A 24680-nucleotide genomic window follows, 5' to 3' on the forward strand; every position below is an offset into this window, starting at 1 on the left:
GGTGAGCGCCTCAACCGTCTGAGGAAAATAGTTTCTACAATACAGTACGTGCTGTAATTTGAAATGCCCATTATTTAGCAGTTACATTAATAAAATCTATATATATATATAAAATAAGAGTTTTGTCTGTACATTGCTCAGAATTTGAAAAGGATGGTATTTCTGTATCGGTCATGCCCACAGTAACAAGAAAATGCACTTTTTACTTTTCCGTAATTTCTGTCTGTCTGTCTGTCTGTCTGTCTGTCTGTCTGTCTGTCTGTATGTATGTACACGCATCACGAGAAAACGGTTGAAGAGAATTTAATGAAAATCGGTATGTGAAGTCGGGGGGTGAGCCTCTACAATCTAGGCTATAAATCATTTTACTCACGCTGAGTGAAATGGTAGTTTAGGGGAAGGCCTAAAATTGAATTCTCAACTATTTATGTTATTAGTGGTCGTATTTTAAAGAAAATGGGTATGCAAAGTTGAAGAATAAGTTGCTACAATCTAGGCTATCAATAATTGTATTCACGCTGAGAAAAATGGTAGTTTAGGGGAAGGCCTAAAATTAAATTCTCAACTATTTATATTAGTGGTCTAATTGATGAGTGCTATGTAACTAAGGTTATATAGTATTACATTTCCTATTATTCATGTCTGATACATTGTTACCGTACTGGCTATGATCACAAAGATATTCATGAATTTGGATTTTTGTTACTAAGTTCATATCAGCGCCGAGTAACGAGAAAATGGGTAAACAGTATTTAACGAAAATCAGTATGTAAAGTCGAAGAATAAGAAACTACAGTTTACGGTATAAAATATTTCACAAATCACAGAGACGAAAGAAAACTAAATGTGAAGGCCTACAATATAGAAAGCTCATAACATTGATCAACAATAACATTACATTGACCATTGTTTGTCGTGATGTGCATTGTGTCTTCTGTTGCCCCTCATCTCCGGTAGATAGGATTACTGCTGCGTATAGAGTATTTTTTATTTGATTTACGTCGCACTGACATAGATAGGTTTTATGGCGACGATGGGACAGGAAAGGGCTAGGAGTGCCTTAGGCCTTAATTAAGGTACAGGCCCACCATTTGACTGGTGTGAAAGTGGGAAACCACGGAATACCATCTTCAGTGCTGCCGACAATGGGGTTTGAATCCACTATCTCTCGGATGCAAGCTCACAGCTGCGCACCGCTAACCACACGGTCAACTCGCCCAGTCGTACAGTGTGTAACAGCCTGTCTGAATATTGATGGGAATAGCTGGAGAGTTAGATAACTTTCTTCTTTAGCATGCCATTCCCCTGGTTTATAAATTTTCTGATACTACTGGTACGTAACACACTGGATCATCATAGCATTCGGGCTATTCAATCCCTACTCTGAGGCACTGATTGGAATGAACAGTGTGCATATGTAGCTGAATAATGGCAGATGAGTGTTCATGGCAATCTGCGGCCTGGTCATCCCAGTTCTGGAACTTTGGACTATTAGATTGGCACCGCAATCTAACCGCAGCACTTCGTTAAAAGTGATAAAACGTGCGGCTTTCCATTTGATCGAGTATTTTATATGATAGCATTGCTTTTAATCGCTACATTCATATGTTTTTGTAATGACCTATGTTGATTTCAGTTAGGAAAACCACAAAGTCAGTCTTTCTGAGAATCCCGTAGCGAAACACGGGTACATCAGCTAATACTGTATAAAATTACAGTAGGGTAGTTAAGAACCCATAGAGGAGAAAACGACTAAAACTAGGTTAAAACTTGTCTCCTAAAACTGCTAAAATACGGTAACGGGTTACACTAGTCTCATATTCAGATGCCGCGGCCGCCTAGAACTTGCCGTACGCTACGTCGAGCAACACTCCGCTACTACGCCCATTGATGTGATGTTTATGAGATTCTGGTTTAACACTGCATCTTCGAGTAGGTTCAATCACTACGGCAAAAGAAACTAACAGACTTTGTGAAGATGAACGTGCAGTGATTGATGGTTTATGATGTGTAATTATGTTTACATTAAGTTATTCTAGTAAAATATGACTAATAAAGTGCAAGTAAGTCTTCATTCTATATGTTCTTTCATTTCAGTAAGGAGAACTTTTTAAAAAAAATTGAATATTTCAGTTCGGATTAACCGGACTTTCGGATTAACGGGGTTTGGATTAACGGGACTCTAGTGTACTAACATTTCTGATTGCCCAACGCCTTAAGTTGGCGGGAAGAGAGAAAAGTGTTGATAACTTTTGAATTAATCAAAAACAAACGCTAAACATTCCAGTTTAGGAAACCTTAACATACAAAATTACTCTTGAATTTTAATAGTTTTTCTCATCCCAGAGGGCGCGACATAAGTTTATGGTAGCGACATCTGTTAAGAAATGTCCAAACTTCTTTTATTAGTGGTTTCAAAGTTTATGTTGCAGATGTCATTATCCAAGGTGCTAGTTTTAAATTATAAACCATTTTCGCACTTATCGCAAAATAAGTAAATTTAGCTTTAAACAGGCTTTGTATTACCAATATAATGGTCCGTTATCGGACATTATAAATTTCACAGCTAACTTATTCTTGGTTGCCTGTGTTTCGCCCTCGTGTGCTAAGTTGGGCTCATCAGTTGGTACTTAGCACACCTACCAAGACTCGAGGCTAGTGCATACCGTGGAGGCCACTGCATAGGCTACTTGAAGCCACCAATGCACTATGAGAGACTATGTCACTTCCAAAAATTGATGCCTGCCTGGCCATCAGATGATATAGATGTTGATTCCCATAGGGAACATGAAGTATTTGTCCTGAATGAATAAATTTATAATACCAATATAATGGTTCATTATAAATATTGCCCATTTCCCTTGACGTGGAGGAGGGGTTGAACTTGTGAAAAAAAATCAAGCCTGTTATTTAACACGTATGATATCGTTTGAAATAGTGTGGTCTTTGGTGGTATTATTTGATTCACTTTTGGGTTTAAAATGCACGGCATTAAATCCATCAAAAATAATAATGTCCATCGAGGATCGCTCTGTGCTTACTATTTACATTTGCAACTCGCAGCAGTAGGCTGCTCGGTGACTCAGAGCGAGAGTGCTCTGAATCTCTGACTTGCCCATTCTCCGTTGACATTTTCTTCTACGTTTATCTTTCTTGTTTTGACAGACTAAGAAACTTACAAGTTATGTTTAAATTTCACAATCAGAATGTTGAATGCCAGGGTAGGAGAGGTAGCGGTGTACAATTCCTAACTCTGGATTGCATGCCAAAAGCCTGGCTTTATTTCCAAACCTCTCCGCAGTACTCATATGGAGTGCTGGCATGTGACCTCATTCTACACAACACACAACAGGCTCTCGTGACACTGTACACACACAAACTTGTACACTCGCGTAATGACTTTCACCTCTAAGGCAAGTCCTGCACAAATTGCCAGTCAAACGCATACACAAAGTTCTCTTTGAAAGAAAAGCTTGTGCTGTTGCAGTGAAATCTTCAAAACTTCGCCCTATCTTAACATATTGGCCCTTATAATGAACATACTGTATTCAGTCTGATTGGGAGTTCACACTATAAACATACTTACAGCATAAGCCTGTGTTGACAATAGTATAAACATTTAAAAAAAACCACACAGATCCAAAATTTTCAGCTGCAGCCTTTGTCAGTGGAGAACAGAAGAAGAATGATTCTATTTCTTTTCATACCTAAATTTCCCCCTTCCCTCTCTCACTGTTTGTTCCTTTCAATTTAATTTGACTGTGTATTAGTATTTCATCTCTGTTCAGCCTTTTTTGAGTGTATCTTTATAAATGATTAATTTGTCACTGTTGTTTAGCTGGGCTGAGTCACTCAGATGGTAGACTCTGAGCCTAAGTTCTTAGCTCAGTCCGTGGCATTTACTCAGATATTAGGGCCTCATGTCCGGAGATTTATCACACATGAAAGAATGTCTGTGGTACAAAATTCTGGTACCACCACATTTCTGAACATTTTCTGAGACATTAAACTAATCGAGATAGGAGGTCTTAATAATTGAGTGACTCCACCTTTATAATACTGTACGATGCTATTCCTTTCTGTTTTATTTTAAAAAAGGGACATGTTTCGTCTCTTCCTTGTGAGACATCTTTGGCCTAAAAATATTATAATAAAAAAAACACATGATATCCTTAATAACATTAAAAACAATGACTACCGGGCGAGTTGGCCGTGCGCGTAGAGGTGTGCGGCTGTGAGCTTGCATCCGGGAGATAGTAGGTTTCTTATCCCACTCTCGGCAGCCCTGAAAATGGTTTTCCGTGGTTTCCCATTTTCACACCAGGCAAATGCTGGGGCTGTACCTTAATTAAGGCCACGGCCGATTCCTTCCAACTCCTCGGCCTTTCCTATCCCATCGTCGCCATAAGACCTATCTGTGTCGGTGCGACGTAAAGCCCCTAGCAAAAAAAAAAAAAACAAACAAAACAAACAATGACTTGTCCTTTTTAACAGTGTGTATCATATGAAAGCATAGTTATAACAACCGTTTATGTTGTTAAGATTGTCGTAGGAATAAATTACTAAATGATTAAAAGTTCCACTGAGTTTAAAATAAAAATCAATGTGATGATCACAGTGTTCTAAATGCGGAAACCATATAACAGTCCTACACGGGACCGCACATGAGCCAGCCAGCCGGACGAGAGAGAGAGAGAGATAGAGAAAAACAGGACAGGGATATTTTTTTCATGTACCAACATTATACAACCGCACAATTTGTCTGGCTACATAACCATTTTTTTTTTTTTAATGTTAAGAATTTCATTTTTTGTCCGTATTGACTCGAGTTTTACAATGCTTATAAAGTTAAAGGTTTCCACCTATTCAGTACATTCAATACATTAATACATTAATGTATTGAATAGGTGGAAACCTTTAACTTTATAAGCATTGTATATATATAACCAGTTTACTGAGAAATTCCACCTAGGAAAACAAGCCCTGTTTAACCAGACACATACGTATTCAAGCTTCCATAACTTGAGATGACATGAACCTAATTCAAGATTTATTTCCACTTTTAGAACACTGTGATCATTACATTAATTTTTATTATTTTAAACACAATGGAACTTTTATCATTTAGTAATTTGTTACTATGACAGTTTTAACAACATGAACTGTGTTCATAACTGTGCTTACATATGATAAGCTGAATATTGACTCTTAAAACTTTTTAAGGATAAGTCATTGTTTTTAGTGTTATTAAGAATATCATGTATTTATTATTATAATATTTTCAGGCTGAAGATGTCTCACAAGGAAGAGATGAAACATGTCCCTTTTTAAAATAAAATAGAAAGGAATAATATTGTTCAGTATTAGAAGGTCTTATTAATTGAGTGACTCCACCTTTACATCTTGTTGAGGTTGACAATATGGATTAATTATGAAATTTATTTCTTGTGGTACATTAAACAACTATTATTATTATTATTATTATTATTATTATTATTATTATTATTATTATTATTATTATTATTATTATTATTATTATTATTATTATTATTATTATTATTATTATTTGTGCATATTTAATTTCTGTGTGTTTTTTATTCAGAAATGCAAGAATCAGTGGGTATTTTACTTCAAGTTAAAGCAACATTCCACTTTAATTGGACGTGGAACTGGGACAAAACCACGGCAACCAGATCTTCTTGAAATGCTGGAGGATGTATCGGCAAATCAAGATGAAGGCTGTAAAGTGTTGCAGGTAACAGTTGTATTCCATCTTCCTCATATACTGTTTCCTCTTTCTCAAAAAATCACTTCATCTACAATCCTGTACCTCATATTTTGAGTTACAAACAGTACTGAAGTGGTATTTCGGTGTTAAGTCTTATTTTTTCAATTTTTATGACTACAGGAAGTTACTTAACGTCTTTTTCCTTTCCAGTCTTAGGCCTTATTTAATGTAAACACACATGATAGTTTTTCTTTCAAGTTCTCAATCTTTCTGTGTGTTGGTTGGTTGCAACTTTCCATTTCTCCATTTTCTGAGCCAGTTGTTTCACTTTGTAATAATTTTCGTTGGTTTCCTTCTTGATTCTTTCAAAGAATGCCATTCTTGGACGACCTCTTCCTCAGACAGATGGAGGACTGTCCTTCCAGTATCGTTAACAAAAGCCTATCTCATCCTTTTTACATCCAAAGCTCTTCAAAACATCATCATTCATAATCATATCTCTCCAGCTTATTTTTAACATTTACCTGAAGCCATCTCTCTACCTCCATTAGAATAGTCCTCATTTCCCAACCATACAGTGCTACATTCCAAACATAGGACTTCAGGAGTCGCTTCTGAACTCCCAATGATAAGCCTTTAGATGTTGAAAGAGGACTTCCTTTTATCAAAATCCATATCAGACCAAGTTGAAACATGGAGCTGTTAAGGATCATGTCTCAGATGTTTCCAAAACATTGCAGTGAGTACAGAGGATATTTTTATACTTTTTTTAAGTAATATCGTTTGAAATACCACATGTTCATAATCTTGCTGACTCCCGACATCACTCATTGCTGTGAAGTTATTCAAGGAAGATCAGGATAATATTCGTGTGATGATCCATTCTCATGTAATACTCATCAGCGATGTTGTGAGTGTGTTAGACAGAAAAATTTAAAACAGACAATTCACAGTTGAGCACCACATCAGTGTTGGCCGGATGAATTGTACAGGTGTCCTGTCCCACAGCTTAAAGGGAAAGTTGTCAGACCTCTCCTCATGCATCGCACTGAATGCCGGGCAGGGCATAAGGAGCATTGTCAACAAATGTGTGCCATTGGAGAGCCAAGGAGAGGCCAAGGACAAACAGAAGCAGTGTGATTACAAACAGCAAATGATGGAGTGGCAACACACATCAATGCAACTCTTAAGATTATGGCAGCCATGTTTTACTTATAGACAAGGATAACAGTGCATACAGCCGCATATTGTCAGATCTTGATAAAACTTTGCTGAACAACACATAATAAACCATGTGGGCTGCTGTGTGCTGGCCAGTGTACCGCTACTCAAGGCAGTAATTGGATCACCACTGCATACCTTGCAATGGGTGACTGCGTGTGAAGAGTTGACAGTTCAGTTGTGGCAGACTCATATGATGAGAGTCTACAGAAATGTATAAATGACATTGATATTGTGAAAAAGTAGCTGAAAATTTGACATATATTATTGTGAAAAGGTCTTGACTTATAAGATCACCAGTAGCCCATTTAGATGCAGTGTCCATTATACAGTGGAACCTCAATCAATCGCGAGTAGTTTATAATTCTCTAATCTAATGAAATAAAGCACATCAGATACAAAAGCGCCTAACACGATGGCGTAATCCTCCATTGTAATTTGGTCACCAGTATACTGTTTAAAGTAAGTTCCTGGAAATACTATACTGCGGAAATTAGGCCTACATCGACTTTTAAAGATTACGTTGTACTCCAGAATATGTTTTCGAATGTAGGTATCCATTCTCCAAAGTTCAATTCTGCCCATCACTAATCACAGCAGATTGTAAAGAGAGGTAAAAATCATAAAATTCCAGAAATTTTGGTTTATTTGTGACCTAGAGCTCAGCTGGAAAGCGTGCTCACTGTACAAGCCAGTATGAGTGGGAAAAAGTAGACCTACAAACTTCTTAATTGTTACACTGCACAAATAAAATGACTGCTGTTTTCATATGGACATTAAAAAAAAGCTAATCATAAAAATCCCCGTCTTATATTAGGACCAAAACAGAAATGGCTTTCATCTCTTGTGGTCTCGAGAACATAATCGTATCCGATCATATTTGTGTTAGGAAGGAGCAATTTTGATTCCTGTTTGAAAGCTCTGTGACTATGTATAGTGCCCTGTTGGAAATGCTGAAAATCTTTTCAACAATACAATAGAAATAAAGTCAAAAATAATAATCTAACCCTGGACATAATGTAGATGTTTTACAAGTACGAATATTTGACAAAACTCATTCTGTCTTCAAGTAGAGCTGTCAAAATGTGTTCTGTCTCGTTCCAATTGTTGTGGCTACTCTCTGCTTTATGATTTCTGAGGATTCCCTAAATAATACGAGCTGAATGTGATGCTAAGATGGTCCCTTATGCAAGAACACCACCGATCGTTTTTCCCAGTACAGTACTTGCTCTAAATATTGCAGTGACGTCAAGATCTGTGGGTATGTCAAAGCCATCCTTTTGTGAGATACTTTTTCTTGAAAAACGCTTGTTTGAGGATTTACTGTTGATGGGACTGAAATTTCGGGTTAGTTGATCCGGGAAACCGTTTCTTCGAGGAACGAATAACACAGGATTTTTATGGCATAATATAATTAGGATGCTACACATCGCTTCCAGATGCCCACGTAGAGCTTTCCGTGGAACTATCAACGACCTCCTGACAGCTTCAACAACGGCTATTCAATGGCTGCAATAACTGGACATCCTAGTTTAGTTTTCATTTGTTAATTTATGTATTTATTAATATTTTACATAATTTTTTTCTTTTTTTCTTTTTCTGTATCGTACATATGTTTTACCTTGACTTTTTATATTTATTCTGTTTTGTAAATTATTTGTTGCTTTCACATGTTACTCAATTTGTCTGCTGCTTAACTTGTACCATAAGCTAAATAAATAATAATTAGTATGTTCACGGGACTATAAAATTTGAAGGAATAATCTGGTAAAATACAGTTTCTGGGAACAGATAATCAATGTTCCACTGTAATGAATACAGCATCTTGTGTATTTATCGTACTTTTTTAGTGATTTGTATGTGTTCATGAAATTATTGCATTTTGGAACATGATGCCACCTAAAGTGTACAGCAACTAAGAAGTACGGTTGAATTTGCTCTGTCTAAGATGGTACCAAGTTCTTGATTTTCGTTATAAATAAGTATTTAAATGTTGCCTCAGTGGATTAGTAGTAGTGTGTCTGACTCGTCTCTGCTATGGCACACTCACTGTCACCTGAAGGAATTCAATTAAGATGTTGGAACCATCCAGTAAAATCTGCTTTCAATGAGAATGTTGAAATTGGTAATATCACATCAGTTCAGCTCTCTGTAGCTGAGGTCTTGCTGCTGTTGCTGCTGCTGTTATTATTATTATTATTATTATTATTATTATTATTATTATTATTATTATTATTATTATTATTATTATTATTATTATTATTAGGCGTTCAACTCCATTGACCGCAATGTGTTGCTTCAAATAATAAATTGCAGGTATGTGAGTTAATGAAAAACTGTTAGTGGTAATACGAGCAACCCCGACTATTACGATGCCCAAAGTAAAATTCTGAGGATGTTACTCTGCGTCCTTTGAAATAAAAACAGCTGGTAGGCAGGGAGATGGACTCTCACCACTCTTATTCAACTGCATACTGGAGGAAATAATACAGGAGCGGCGTCAGATACAAGGTAGAAACTTATTCAGACCTTTAAGGTTTGGGACGAAGAAGAACGGAGTAGAAATTGACTGCTTAACTTTTGTGGGTGATATAGAAATACTGACTGAAAATTTTGAAACTTCAGCAGAAGAAATTAATGTTGTGAAAGATGTAGCAGGTCAAACTGGATGTTGCATCCGGGAGATAGTGGGTTTGAATCCTACTGTCGGCAGCCCTGAAGATTGTTTTCAATGGTTTCCCATTTCACACCTTAATTAAGACCAAGGCCGCTTCCTTCCAACTCCTAGGCCTATCCTATCCCATCGTCGCCATAAGACCTATCTGTGTCGGTGCGACGTAAAGCAACTAGTAAAAAAACCAAAAAAACTGCATTGCAGATATCCTTTGAAAAAACAGAAGTAATATCAAACATCACAGAAAACACGACCCAACAGAACACCAAATATGGAACAATAAACCCTGTGCATAAATTTAAATACCTTGGTGAGTGGATCCAATAAAACGGACTATATACAGAGGCCTTAGCAGGCAGAGCAAGAAACAAAAACAAGATGGAGGCAGCCACCTGGAACATATAGCAGAAGGTGCTTTTCTGTATACCAGAATTCATCATTACAAGACTATCTTCAAGCTGGTATCTCTTAATGCATCAGAATGCCGTATCCTCTCTCAGAAATGTACGCTCGCTAAGTTAGAGCAAAATGACAAGGAAGATTTTCCACAACATACTTAGCCCAAACTACAGAAACAGGATCTATGTAAGAAAATCCAGAGAAGAAATCTGTTCTAAAATAGAGAAGATGACGGACACAATGCGCAAACGCAGGGCTTGCTTCTACGGTCGCTTAAAATGGATGAATGACTCTCGATGGACAACATGCATTTTTAACAATTTTGACTCAAACAAGCCCTGTGACTTTTGGGACTTTCACAGATGAGAAATGGACAACCAGTGCAAGTGGTCAGATGAATGCCGTGCTTGACATAGTGACCTAATGAAAACTACTGGGTCAATCAAATTGAATAAATGAAACTTATCGTGGTCCCTAGTTGGCCATTTAGCGAATAAGTATGAACTATTATTATTATTGTTGTTGTTATTCAGTGTTGCAGAATAGAATTTGCCATAATCAAGAACACCTTTGAAGTGTAACACATACAGGAACATGTCAATAAAATTCAAAAATACATTCTTTTGAAGGTAGATGTTCATTTTACATCATATCAGATGTAAGGCTTTTCAGGAGTTTGTTCTATTAACCAGTGTTTCGTCTTAGGTCTGACACTAGACTCGTCAGAGTGGGATGTGTCAGACCCTACCCACTGACGCTGGGTGTATGCAGGTGAACTTATCAGAAGCCTACATAAAAGGCACAGTCTGATAACTGCATACGGGAGATAAATCTCCACAATGGAATTATTGCCCGCCTGGCAATTCCGATTGGAAAATTCTAAATTCCCATGTCAAAAACATATCAGATGTAAGGCTTTTCAGGCGTTTGCTCTATTAACCAGCGTTTTGTCTTAGGTCTGACACTAGACTCTTACATCCGTACATCCTTACAGCCTTACATCTGATATGTTTTTGACATGCTCTATTGGTGAAAAATATCTAATTCTCTCCATGGGAATTTAGAATTTTCCATTTTACATCATATCAACAAGCCAGTTTCTATTAAAATATTTTTCCTGTATTGACAGGAAAATCAGATCTGAAAGGTTTAATGCCTGTTATATTATGGAGGACATCACCTTGATAGTAATAGTAGTAGTAATAATAATAATAATAATAATAATAATAATCGTATGTCCTCAGCTTCCGTGTGCAGAAATTTAAATTTGATATCATCTGGCTGTCTGCTCGTCAGTTTCGACGTTCTGTTTTACTATAGGCCTACTAGATTGCAGACCGAGTAAACCGATACTCTCTTGGTCATGTAAGGCTAAGATTTTTAATGAATTTTGTCAGGTAAACACCAAATGTGTCACCGGAGATCTTTTACATGCCGACATCATACGACATGGAGTGTCGAATTGATTTCTTTCCACCCTTCAGAAATCTGACTACCTCTGCCAGGTTTGAATCTTGGAATCCGGAGGCCGATACTACCACTGATCCACAGGTGCAGCTTTTGGTAATGGTACCATATTTGCTTGCATATAACTCGCCACCGTGTATATCTCGCATCCCATTTTTAACATTTAAAATTACAGGGAAAAAAATCCCTGCATATAACTGGCATTAATTTCTGACGTATAAAGACAAACAGTACCTACCGAAATAAAGTTTGGGGATTCCGTGGACGTGCCTACATTAAATATCAGGACTGTACCAATTGCTGTAATGGTACTTTGTACGTGACAGTACAAGAAGAAGCTGCATTTCTTTCTACCTGCAGAATGGTTGAAGCTAGCTGTTGTAACAAAAATACCTAACTCACAAATCCCTGCCCCAAAGGCGCATTCCTAACCAGTCAGTCACACTCAGCCATCTCTTTCACTCTTCCGTCTTTGTCAGTGTGCTTATCGCTACCTGTCCGGCAGAGCTGATCACGTGAACTGGGTGTGTTTGACTGTCCAGGCAGTCAAGTGATCACGACATTAGGTATCGTCCATCTGTTGTATTGTCGACAAGTACCAGTATTCTGTCTTCATGTTTCATTGTTGTTTCTCAGTTAAGTTTTCTTGTGTAGGTCGATCTTTAAGTTATGGAAAAATGTGTGAGTTATTGGGTTTAAACTCAAAGTGATAAAATATTCTGAAGAACATGGTAATAGAACTGCTGGTTGAGAATTCTGTGTGACTGAGTTTAATGTTTGGTACTGGCGTAAACAGAAAGCTGTGCTAGAAACCACCAGCCGAACACTTAAGGCATTCAGAGGGCCGAAAACTGGTAAGTTTCCTGACCTGAAATACGAGTTGCTAAATTATGTTACAGAGTTGCTTCATTACATTACAGTGTTCCTTAATTACGTTACAGAGTTGCAAAATGATGGCTTTAGTATCTCACATAAGATGCTACTTTTCAAAGCGTGCAAACTAGCAATTAAAGGAGGAATCAGCTGTTCGGATCTGAAAGTGAGCCCAGTTTCGATGCATAGATTCATGACATGAAAGGGATTGTGTCTGCGAGGGCAAACATCTCTCTGCCAGAGAATGCCAAGTGATTTCAGCGACAAAATCATAGATTTTCATTGCCATGTGATAGCATTCTGGAAGAAAAACAATGATCTGTTGTCTTAAATTGGCAATGCAGATCAAATCCTGTTTTGACTTGTCATGCAACACCACCATCAACAAGAAGGGAGAATCTAGCGTGCTTGACGTACAACTGGGTGTGAAAAACAACGTTGCACTGTCATGCTAGCAATAACCATAGACGGAAGAAAATTGCCACTGTACGTTACTTTTAAAAGAAAAACAGTGCCTAAAGTGAAGTTTCCCAAAGGCATTCATGTACGGGTTCAAGAGAAAGGATAGATGGATACCAGCTCTTGTCCAGGACTGGGCCGTATGGTGTGGGAAGCACAGCGAGGGCACTGCTTCGACACCCAGCAATGCTAGTGTCGGTTAGTTTCCGCCGACGCTTTGTGGAAGACACGCAGAAACGTCTTCAGGAAATGAAAACTGATCTCGTAATTCCTGGTGGATTCACACATTGTCTACAGCCCTTAATTATTTCCGTCAACAAGCCCTTCGAGGACAACATACGTAAATTGTATGCTGAATGAACGGCAGGTGGAGAGCATGAGCCGACGCCAGCAGGCAAAATAATGTGGCCGTCAGTTGAACTCTTGAGTGATTGGTTTATGTGGGCATGGGTTATGGTGTCGACAGACGTTATTGTGAAGAGTTTCTTGAAGACGGGCATGACAAATGCGTTGGGCAGGAGTCAGGATGATGCAGTATGGGATGATGACCAGAATGATGCACGCGAGAATAGCTCGGAGACTGAAGGCAGCGACAATGAATAGGGTAAGTATGCCAGTTATCTTGTTTCAATAGCCTAATGCAAGTTTTATGTTGTTTTTTTCTTCTGGAATACGATCTTTTACACACAAATCCCCACATATATCACGCACCAAAAATGTTCACACTTATTTTTTGTCAAAAAAGTGCAAGTTATATGCTAGCAAATACGGTATTTATGCTGTTCAGATATTTTTCCCAGAGGGGATATTTTTGTCTAGGCTATCCTAGGCTGTAGGTTTGGAGCCACACAAAAACATGGCACTAAAGAATTAACTATTTAGCATTTTTATATCAAAAGACTATTTTAAATGCACAAGCTTAACAAGCGTTTTATTACTGAACATGTGTGGTCTTCTGGAAATGCCTTAAAGCATGCACAGTATTTTCAAGCAGAGTCAGTTGTTCAAAATATGATGTTTATTAAGTTAAAATCATAAAATTTGTTGGCTTCAAGAATATTCACTCAAAAACTATGTCAAAGGTCTATATTCTGTTTAACTATAATCCGTGGATGAGAACTTGACACACAATAAATATAAAATAGAAACACACTCGATAAGTTGGAAGATTCTCCGTATATACAACAAAATGGTCCTGAAATAAAAACATATGGAAGTACAGCAAGGAATTAATTACCATTTGTAGCAAGACCAATGAAATAAAAATTACACTTTGCTTGTTTTGTGTATAAACACAAGTTTCAGAATTTACCATTGAGACATAGTACTGTGAGTTGAATTCATTCACTTAATACTTTTCTATATTCAGTGATTTTATCACTTCTTGTATTTACACTTTCACTTGAGCAAACACATGCTGCTAATTTATGCCTTGGAACCGTGCTATAGATTACTAGGCCCATTTACTCTTGACCACGAAGTTATTGCTATCCATAGGTAGCAGATTGTGTACCTAGGTAAGCCTGCTGTAGAAAGTTCCGAACACTGTCAACAACCCTGAAGATTGTTTTCTATACAAGGTTCTTAAACACTACCAAAGGTTGGGCCCAACGCGAGCCGAGCTGCTATTGGTTAACGAAATGACGTCACAGTAGGAGCAAAGCAGCCAAGCCCAGTGCGCGCAAATCAGTAGGAATCTCATAATATCAGCAAACATTACAGTTTCTCAGAACTAATTGCAGACCAGACATAAAGATTACTGCTGTTATAAGATTGAAAAAGAATACAGTATAGTAACTTTTTATTATTTCCATTACGAATAAGGCGTAAATGTAACGTGACGGCACACTGACCAACGCTTGAAATTTATTAACATTTCCAAGTTCCTCTATTTAGTTTGAGGAAGGTTACGCGCTTTCAAATCTATAAACATAAATATTTAGAGATATGAAATCTTTGTCATATTATATCTTTACAGCAGAAATTCCGTGATGGAACTACCGTAAAAACATACGATATACTGACTCACTTCCGCAGGTATCGATTTAAAGCTTAACACATATTACAACAGCAGCAGAAGTAAGTTCATATTCGAAACCATGCATAGATAGTCCTGGAAAACCTACAACCTGTTTTCCAGTCATTGGCCGGGTCAAGGATGTAATGAATGAACCATAAATAGGCTATTATTACAACGGGGTCGTCACTCCCAAAGTGATTTATTAATGACTGATAAATGCTATGAAATGATAATGGAGAGTGTTGCTGGAATGAAAGATGTCAGGAAAAACCGGAGCACCCCAAGAAAAACCTGTCCCGCCTCCGCTTTGACCAGCACAAATCTCACATTGAGTGACCGGGATTTGAACCACGGTATCCAGTGGAGAGAAGCCGACGCGTTGCCGTCTGAGCCACGGAGGCTCCGCATAGATAGTCTACTTTTTTTAAATTAAACAATAAGAAAAAACAGGAAAAACACTTCATTAGAACACAGTCGTGACCTGTGAGATTAGATGTCATGAAGTGGTTGCTTTTGAAGATGAAATCCACTGTCGTGCCTTTCGCCGATGAGCTGCCATGAATTTTTCAGTTCTTGTCCGAATGTTCATTTGTAGTATGCGTATAAATATTCTCGTTCTAACATACATTTTTAATATTTCTGGTGGTACAGCGGGAATTTACTGCTAATTATTTGACACACTTTGCGTATAATATTAGGTATGCGTCACAGTTCAGCACGTCCGCGAGCGTCCCTGAAAATTAACTCAAATTCCTTTATTTGGTTTACCATTCTAACGATGGAACGAGTAGACCTCCCCGAGATAACATTTCTATCCATCCCACAGGGGCTGTACTAGAAGAAATGGATAGCATTTCTTCAGTGGGACTTCGCATTGACCTGTCATATTTTCTTTTACGGTCGGCGATGTAGCCGGCTCAGGTGTCGCTGTAGATTGCAGTGAATATTTCTTTTTGTTTTGTTATTAGCTTTACGTCGCACCGACACAGATAGGTCTTATGGCGGCAATGGGACAGGAAAGGCCTAGGAATGGGAAGGAAGTGTTCGTGGCCTTAATTAAGGTATAGCCCCAGCATTTGCCTGGTGTGAAAATGGGAAACCACGGAAAACCATCTTCAGGGCTGCCGACAGTGGGGTTCGAACCTACTATCTCCTGAATACCGGATACTGACCGCACTTAAGCGACTGCAGCTATCGAGCTCGGTCGGTGAATCATTAACGGTACAGTTTTCTATCGCAATGATACTGTACAATGAACACATAAATTTCACTCCAGCTACTATTACACTGTTCACGCAACTAACGAAAAGAAAATAAGTGCACCTCACTGCACGAAACACAGCAACTTAACAAAGATCTCACAGAAACGAACTACAACACACACACTACGCAAAATACAGTAGGCCACTATATAAACCATCAGCAATATACGGAAAGAAATTACATATAGTTATTACGTGGAAATCCTTTCTTTATAAGACAGAATATAAACAACGAAATGAGATACACGTGCGGTTGTATGCTACACAGTCACGGTGCTCCTGTGATGACGTCACGAGCAGAACGACGGAAAACTAACATCTACTGCGCAACCAATCTGGGCCACCCATGTTTTCTATAATTTCCCACTTTCACACCAGGCAGTTGCTGGGGCTGTACCTTAATTAAGGCCATGACTGCTTCCTTCCCACTCCTAGGCCTTTCCCATCCCATCTTCAAAATAAGACCTGTCTGTGTCGTGTGATATAAAACAAATTAAAAAAAAAAGTTTTCTGTGGTTTCTCATTTTCACACCAGGCAGTTGCTGGGGCTGTACCTTAATTAAGGCCATGGCCACTACATTCCCAATTCTAACCCTTTCCCATCCTCAGCATTGCCAGAAATCTTTGATATGTGGTGCAACGTCAAACCACTTGCAAAAAGAAACATTCTGAAATAATGCACAAGACTGTGCAGCAAAATACAGATAGCACTAGGCTACCGTGTATCAATCATGGGATGACGACAATATTCGTTGACTGGTGACTGTTAAACATTAATTGAATACTGGACTGCTTTCAGCCACACATTATGTAGACCTCCACCTTCCCTCTTCAAATCATCATGATGTATCATGTTGCTGTCCATTCAGGGGAGAGAGATGTACCTTGTTTAGTCATCCTGTGAAGTCACACCTTGCAATAGAACTTTTGAGTCCTGATGTGAAAATGGGAAACCACAGATCTTCAGAGCTGTTGACAGTGTTCAGAAATTTCTACAGCAGGCTTACCTAGGTACACAATCTTCCATCCCCGCACCTTCCCCTAAAGACTTTGCATTACGCGCAAAGTCAACGGCGCGGACGTGGCCACGGGTGCGTTCATTGTCTCCTTCAAATTGTCAGTGTTACCAGAAAAAGTCATGGTAACAAATCGCTGAGATGTGAGGCCGTACATCCTGCCTCCTATGCACTGCTTTCAATGCGAGAGGTTCGGGCACATGGTATCTCATTGCTCGAATCAGTCTGTATGTGCTACATGTGGTAGAGGAGCTCACGGCGTGGAGGAGTGCTCAACTCCTTACAAATGCACTAACTGCCCTGGTCTTCACTCGCCCCGAGATCAGAACTGCCTGGTATATCTCGATGAGAAGAAAATCCAGGAGATCAAGACCCTGGATGGTCTTTCCTACCAGGAAGCGCACCGTAAGTTCAGTGCTATAATGCACCCACCAAGATGTTAGACTACATGAAGATAGCACAGAGTCTTCCAGGTTCATCGTTTATATAGTCTAAACCTATTGCGATAGCTGCGCCCAAGGTGGCTGTTGTTCCTGCAACCAAAGCCGTAAAGAGTAAAAGCTCGAAGGGGGGAACACCCCACCTTCGACCACACAGAAGTCTGTGCCGGCTGAGACTCCTAAGCCTGTGAAAGCCGTTCCCACGCTGGCAGAGGTGGCATCGTCGACCAGGGCTGGGAAATGATCTCCCAGTCTGTCTAAACGCGAAAAGAAGGCAGAGAAGAGGAACGCCCTAGCCGGGCGCTCCCGCACTTCTGCGAAGGGAAAATCATGCCCTCCATCTGGAGGGTATGAATTTGCGCCAGCAGGTACGCTTGATCCAAAACTTGTGCGCTCCCCTCATAGGGGGACTTCCCACCCCCGGAAAGCATCGAAGTTCTGGGCGTCAATCCCGCTTTCTGTCGACGATGGGATGGACGTCGAGCTGTCTTCTACATCTACAGATGTAGATCTTGATATTGGTAGTGTTTAGGTTTCAGAGCATCTTGTTGCTCATAACCTAACACTCTCTCTTTTAGTCCACACTGTGGCACTGTTACATTGGAATTGTAACGGTTATGACAGGAATCTTGCTGAGCTGCACCAGCTCATTAGTGAGTTCGCGGCGAGTATAGTCTGTATTCAGGAGACAAACTTCAGGCCAGGTCATCATACAGTCTTGAGAAATTTCAGATTATACCTGGCTACAGCTGGATAAAGGGAAATGATGATGATGACTCGACAGAACGATATTATGCTCACCGGGTGTCCAGTGGCGTGGGTATTTTTGTTCGTTCTCATACCTATAGCGAAGAGGTTCCTCTAAGAACCCCACTGGAAGCAGTTGCGTGCAGGTACTGCTGCCTGTCATAACAACAGTGTGTAATGTTTATTTTCCAGCAGGCCAGCCTCTTAACATAAATTATGTCACTGATCTTATAGATCAGCTTCCACCTCCCTTCCTCTTAATGGTTGATTTTAACGCGCATCACCTCATATGGGGCTCTGAGACGTCTTGTCCCAGGGGAAGAGAGCTGGAAACATTAGTAACAGAGCTGGATTTATTTATTTTGAACACAGGGGAACCAACTCACTTCAGTGTACTTTACAGTACATATTCTCGCATAGACATAAGTCTATGCAGCCGAACGTTGGTTCCGCTGTTTCGGTGGAATACACGCGATAATCTGTGTGACGGTGACCATTTTCCCATTATTCTTAATTTGTTGAAACAAAAATCTGTCGAGGCTCCTCCTCGATAGATTCTTAAACAGGCTGATTGGCCAAAGTTCACATCACTAGCTGTCTTTTAACGATGAGACCAGGCGGACCATAGACAACGAAATAACTTACATAACACAAGTTATTCTTGCTGCTGCTGAGGAGTCCATTCCCTCCTATTCAGGGACTCCTCATTATAAACTCGTTCCTTGGTGGAACGAAGAAACTGCAGCAGCTATTGAAGAACGCCGTCACGCTCATAAACGTTATCGTAGGCAGCCTACTGTGGTCAACTTGGTAACATTTAAAAAACTCCGCTCTAGGCACGAGTTCTTATTCGCCAAAATAAGAAAGCTTCATGGGAGAGATATGTAGAGTAAATTAATGAATTATTTGGGTCCACCTTTTCAATACGTCACATACTCCATCATCTCAAGTGTGGACTAAGCTTCGACGTATTTCAGGTATCCAAGGATCATCTTCTGTACTGGAATATTCCATTGCAGGCAGTATCGTCACTGAACCACTCTCGATTGCTAACCATCTGGCTAGTCATTTTGCGTATGTATCTGGCTCTGGGAATTACCATCGTGATATCTCCTTCATGTGTTCAACCGAATTTGGATAGAGTGTGAGTTTCCGTCTCAGTGGCGAGAGGGCAAAGTCATTCCTGCCCTCAAGCCTGACAAAGATCCTAAGTATGCAGGAAGTTACAGACATATTTGTCTTACAAACTTCCTGTGTAAGCTATTTGAGAGGATGGTAAATCGCTGACTTGTGTGGTGTCTGAAGGAACAAGGACTTTTGTCCGATTACCAGTGTCGGTATCGACCCGCTCGCTCGACCACTGACCACTTGTTACACCTGGAGAGCTCTATCCAGGATGCATTTCTCTGCAAACAGCATTTGGAGGCTGTTTTCCTTGACTTAGAAAAGGCTTATGACACGACACGGTGATACGATATCCTTTCAGTCCTGATTCAGTGGAGATTCCAAGGTCACTTGTTGGTATTTATTGCGAATTTTTTTGTCTCTCCATCTATTCCGTGCCTGAGTAGAGAGAGCATATTCACAATACCATGTTCAAGAAAATGGAGTCCCACAGGGATCGGTTCTTAGTGTCACCTTGTTCGCGATTGCCATGAACGGTATTGTCGCTGCTGCTGGTTCAGCAGTAATACCGTCACTATATGTGGACGATTATGCTCTGCACTATAGCAGGGCGATAATTACAGCAAGCTATTAGGAGAGTGAAACAGTGGACTTTAGAACATGGTTTTTAGGTTTTCAACCACAAAAGACCTCTGTTATGCACTTTTGCAGAATGCGCATTCTTCACTTGCATCCTGAGCTTTATTTAGGAAATGTCGCTCTTCCCGTAGTTGACACCGATTCCTTGGGCTCCTTTTTGATAGCAAATTATCGTGGGAGCCACATGTGTGGCAGTTAAAAGTGCATTGCACTAAGATGTTGAATATTTTGAAGTTCCTTAACAGTACTAATTGGGGGGCTGACCGCACGGTGCTCCTACAATTTTACAGGGCACATATCTTATCTAGGTTAGACTTCAGCAGTGCAGCATATGGATCAGCAAGGCACAGTGTCCTTGCGAAACTGAATAGCATCCACCACAGCGGTTTTAGTTTTTCAATGGGAGCTTTTCGTACAAGCCCCATTGCTAGCCTGCTCGCTGAATCTGGTGTGCTGCCTTTACACCTGAGGCTAACCTTGTGTATTCCACAATAAAAACAGTCAGCTGTATGCTGCTTATCATCGAGCATTGCGGCCATTTGGAATATGCCTGGATAATCATCACCAATTGTTTGACATACCTTCTGTTCCCTGCCTTGTCAGACAACCATGTGGAGTACCTCCGTGGTTAATACGACGACCTGACATAGTCCTGGATCTGCACACTGGCCCGAAGGAAAACACGGACCCTTCAATTTATCGGAGGCTCTTCCTGTCCGTTGTTGGCCGGTATCCAGGTTGAGTCGTCATTTACATGGATGGTTCGAGGGCAGAAATAAAAGTGGGCTGTGCGTTCGTTGCCCATAACGATAGGTTTCTATTTACTCTCCCGAAAACCGGTAGTGTGTATACAGCAGTGCTCTATGATATCTGTGAAGCTCTGCGGTACGCACTGTCCGATGAGTGCCGACACTTTCGGGTGTGTATTGACTCCTTGAACTCGCTACAGTCTATTGATACCTGTTTTCCTCGACACCCTATGGTGCAGCGAATCCAGAACCTGCTGACCGGGTGTTCGGATGCCGGCACCAGAATTACGTTTACCTATGTGGCTCCCAAGCCACATGGGTGTAGAGGGAAACGAGTTAGCAGATAAGGCTGCCAAGAAGGCAGTTACATTGCCCCTGTTGCGTACAAGGTTCCAGCAAGTAATATTCGCTCTCATCTGAGACATTTGGTTATGTCCCATTGGGACATGGAGTGGCAGGCCACTCCACTTCCAAATAAGCTGAGAGCAATAAAAGCTACAACAAAGGTATGTAGGACTTCCCTTCGGGATTTTCGGAGGGAAGCAATGATATTATGTTGCCTTCGTATCGGCCACGATATATTAACGCACTCCTATTTACTGAAAGGAGAACGCTCTCCGGTGTGTACTTGCGGCGATCATCTTAACATGGTACACATCCTTACAGAGTGCGTGTACCTGGTCGATCTGCGCCGTAGTCTAAAACTCCCGAGTACCATCTCCCTCATCCTGTGAGATGAGGAGCAGTCAATAGACCTCATCATCCGTTTTATGAGGGATTGTGGTCTTTTATATCGTGTGTAATATTGTCCCTTGTCTTAGTGTATTTCTGTTAACTGAGCTTTTATTCCATTGACTCTATTTTAGTTCGTGTTTGCATATTTTAATGTGTTATCTTAACTTCTAATTTGAATTATATATATATCTGTACTTCCAGGCAATGCCTTATTCCATTGTCACCTGTATTTTTCTATAATTTTATTAGAAAATAAGGTATTGCGAATTAGATCCACTGATTGTTTTAATCTCATTATTTTTCATCACCATTTCTTTTAAACTCTAGTCAGTGGATACATTTTAACATTTTAATTATCATCTCATGTTGTCCATCTCGTACCATTAGGGGCCGATGACCTTTAAACAACAAGCTTCATCATCATCATGTATTTTTTCTTTCTATTTTTCTGTTTCGTACATATCTCTCTCAATTTACTCTGTTTCACCTTGAATTTCTATATTTATTCTATTTTGTAAATTATTTGTTGCTTTCACATCTTACTCAGTTTGTGCGCGGCTTAACTTGTACCATAAGGTAAGTAAATAAATAATTAATCACTTTGAGTTTATTTTATTTATTTTTTTTTTTTTGCTAGGGGCTTTACGTCGCACCGACACAGATAGGTCTTATGGCGACGATGGGATAGGAAAGGCCTAGGAGTTGGAAGGAAGCGACCGTGGCCTTAATTAAGGTACAGCCCCAGCATTTGCCTGGTGTGAAAATGGGAAACCACGGAAAACCATTTTCAGGGCTGCCGATAGTGGGATTCGAACCTACTATCTCCCGGATGCAAGCTCACAGCCGCGCGCCTCTACACGCACGGCCAACTCGCCCGGTACTTTGAGTTTAAACCTGGCCGTAGAACTCCCACGTTTCTCCGTAACTTAAAGTTCGACCTACAAAAGAAAACTTGACTGAGAAACAACAATGAAATGTGAAGACAGAATACTGGTACTTGTCGACAATACAACACATGGACAATACCTAATACCGTAATCACTTGACTACCGGACAGGCAGCGATAAGACTGAAGAGTGAGAGGGATGGCCGAGTGTGACTGTCTGGCTAGGAATGTGGCTTTGGGGCGAGGATTTGCGAGTTAGGTATTCTTGTTACAACAGCCAGCCTCAACCGTTCTGCAGGTAGAAAGAAATGCAGCTTCTTCTTGTACTGTCAATGTACAAAGTACCGTAACAGCAATTGGTACAGTCCCGATATTTAATGTAGGCACGTCCACGGAATACCCAAACTTTATTTCGTGTATGTCTTTATGACAACGTCAGAAATTAATGCGAGTTATGTGTGGGGATTTTTTTCTGCAGTTTCAGATGTTAAAAATGGGGTGGAAGATATATGCGGTGGCGAGTTACATACACTGACGAACATAATAACATATGCCATGTGTTATGATAAATAAGGTGTGTCGTAATCAATACATTTCAGGGGTGTGATATATGTAGTACCACATTGTCGGATATTTTTTACGAGATGTGTCTATATTTTAAAGTTTACAATTATTATTAATACACAATAATTTATGTACAGTGAAACCTGGTAAGTGCGTTCCTCATTAACACGTTTTCCCGCTTAACATGTTATAAATTTGAAGTCCAGTTTCTCTTCGTATTAAATCTATATAAAAATACCTCGCTTATTGTGTCACGTACTGCTTAGTACTATCACATTTTTCCTTGCCATGAAAATGTTATTAGTCTTCCCTTGTGGAAGAAATGTGATTTCCAACTCGGGTGAGAGCTCTTGCCACAGTTGCACAATTACAGGAAAAGGCCTTGAATTCCTGAACTTGACAGGATAAGATGCCCTTCAGGGAGCAAGCCTAGAAATGCTCAATTTTGCTTGCCAGTTTGCGGTGAGATTGCTGAATAACACAGCGAGCCTGTTTGTGCTTGTATTGTGCATTCAGAAGTTAGAAATGTATTTGTGTTGAATGGTACAGTTCAGGGTAGCGAATGTTTGTCATGTCCACATCTGGATTAAGAACATAATCGTGTGAAGTTGACCCGCATGGTGCACGTCTTGTGATAGCCTAGTCATGGATACGGAAAAATTCATGAAATTGCCTACTAATTAAGACAGAATTGAATTCTGTCAGAAAGTGGACTGGCATCCGCATCTTTAAGTGCGCAGAGGTGGCATGAATGTTGAAACTCGCACCTTCGGTCAGAGTTTTTTCAGATTCAAAGTGGCAGCCAGAGTCATTCTTATGCACTGTCTGAGAGCATAATAATGTTTAATAACCCACTGCTCCAAAATAAAAGGCTTGTTTTAGAAAGAGTGTGAACTGCAATAATACTTTGATATTTTTAAGGGTCCCTGTGCAAATATTTCCATATTTGTTGTCTGGTGTTTTTCACACCTCTCTCTCAATATTCCCTTCTCATATAATTTTCACTATACCTATGGATGCACGGCGTCATGCCCTCATGTTAAATTGAAATAATAAATATGGTAGTTCAACCTATTCAATACAAGTAAATAAGAGATGTAGAGATTACATTCTTATTTAATTAAAAGTGGAAATGGTACCGGTTTCGACCCCAGTCTGGGTCATCATCAGCCGATTATAACTCGAAAAACAATGCGTAAGTAAGAAAGAAGTTAACGGTCAAGTCCACACAATATCAGTTGAAGAGGCGATATAAAAATGACGGGGGTAGGCACTGTAAAATTCAGACGAAGTGGAATGTAAGTCACTTAAAAGAAGTAATGCGTAATCTTCCGAGCATCAGCACGGCACACGTAATGTTTGGCTCTGTCTCACAATGTTTTTTTATCCTTTCTCACCACCTTTCAACTTTAAACCCTTTTAATCTTTCCTTATCCACTAATCTTCTTTCTTTATTAATTTATCCTATTTTTCTTTTCACCCCTAAAAAAAAATACATTGCCACCTTCATTTTGGGCCCTCACTTTCAAATTTAAACTCATGCCTTGCGTCCGCCAACTTTGACTGCTTCAATCACGACCTGAATTTTTTATATTCAAGAAATAGCGCACTGTGCATACACGTTTTCATTTGTTTCTGGTATTGCGCTTTTTACAATTTTTTTCTATTCACTATTG

The 24680-nt window shown here is 39.7% G+C and overlaps 1 protein-coding gene across 1 annotated transcript in view; it reads left to right on the top strand.

Moving 5' to 3' along the window:
* The window catches only part of fsd (fates-shifted), a 119112-nt gene that overhangs the window by 84130 nt on the left and 10302 nt on the right, over positions 1 to 24680 (top strand). The window contains exon 6 of the mRNA XM_067143702.2: positions 5603 to 5755. Coding sequence (XP_066999803.1) covers positions 5603 to 5755 — 153 coding nt within the window. The remainder of the gene's footprint in view (positions 1 to 5602; positions 5756 to 24680) is intronic.

The sequence above is a fragment of the Anabrus simplex genome, chromosome 3, assembly GCF_040414725.1.
Source record: "Anabrus simplex isolate iqAnaSimp1 chromosome 3, ASM4041472v1, whole genome shotgun sequence".
Taxonomy (NCBI): domain Eukaryota; kingdom Metazoa; phylum Arthropoda; class Insecta; order Orthoptera; family Tettigoniidae; genus Anabrus; species Anabrus simplex.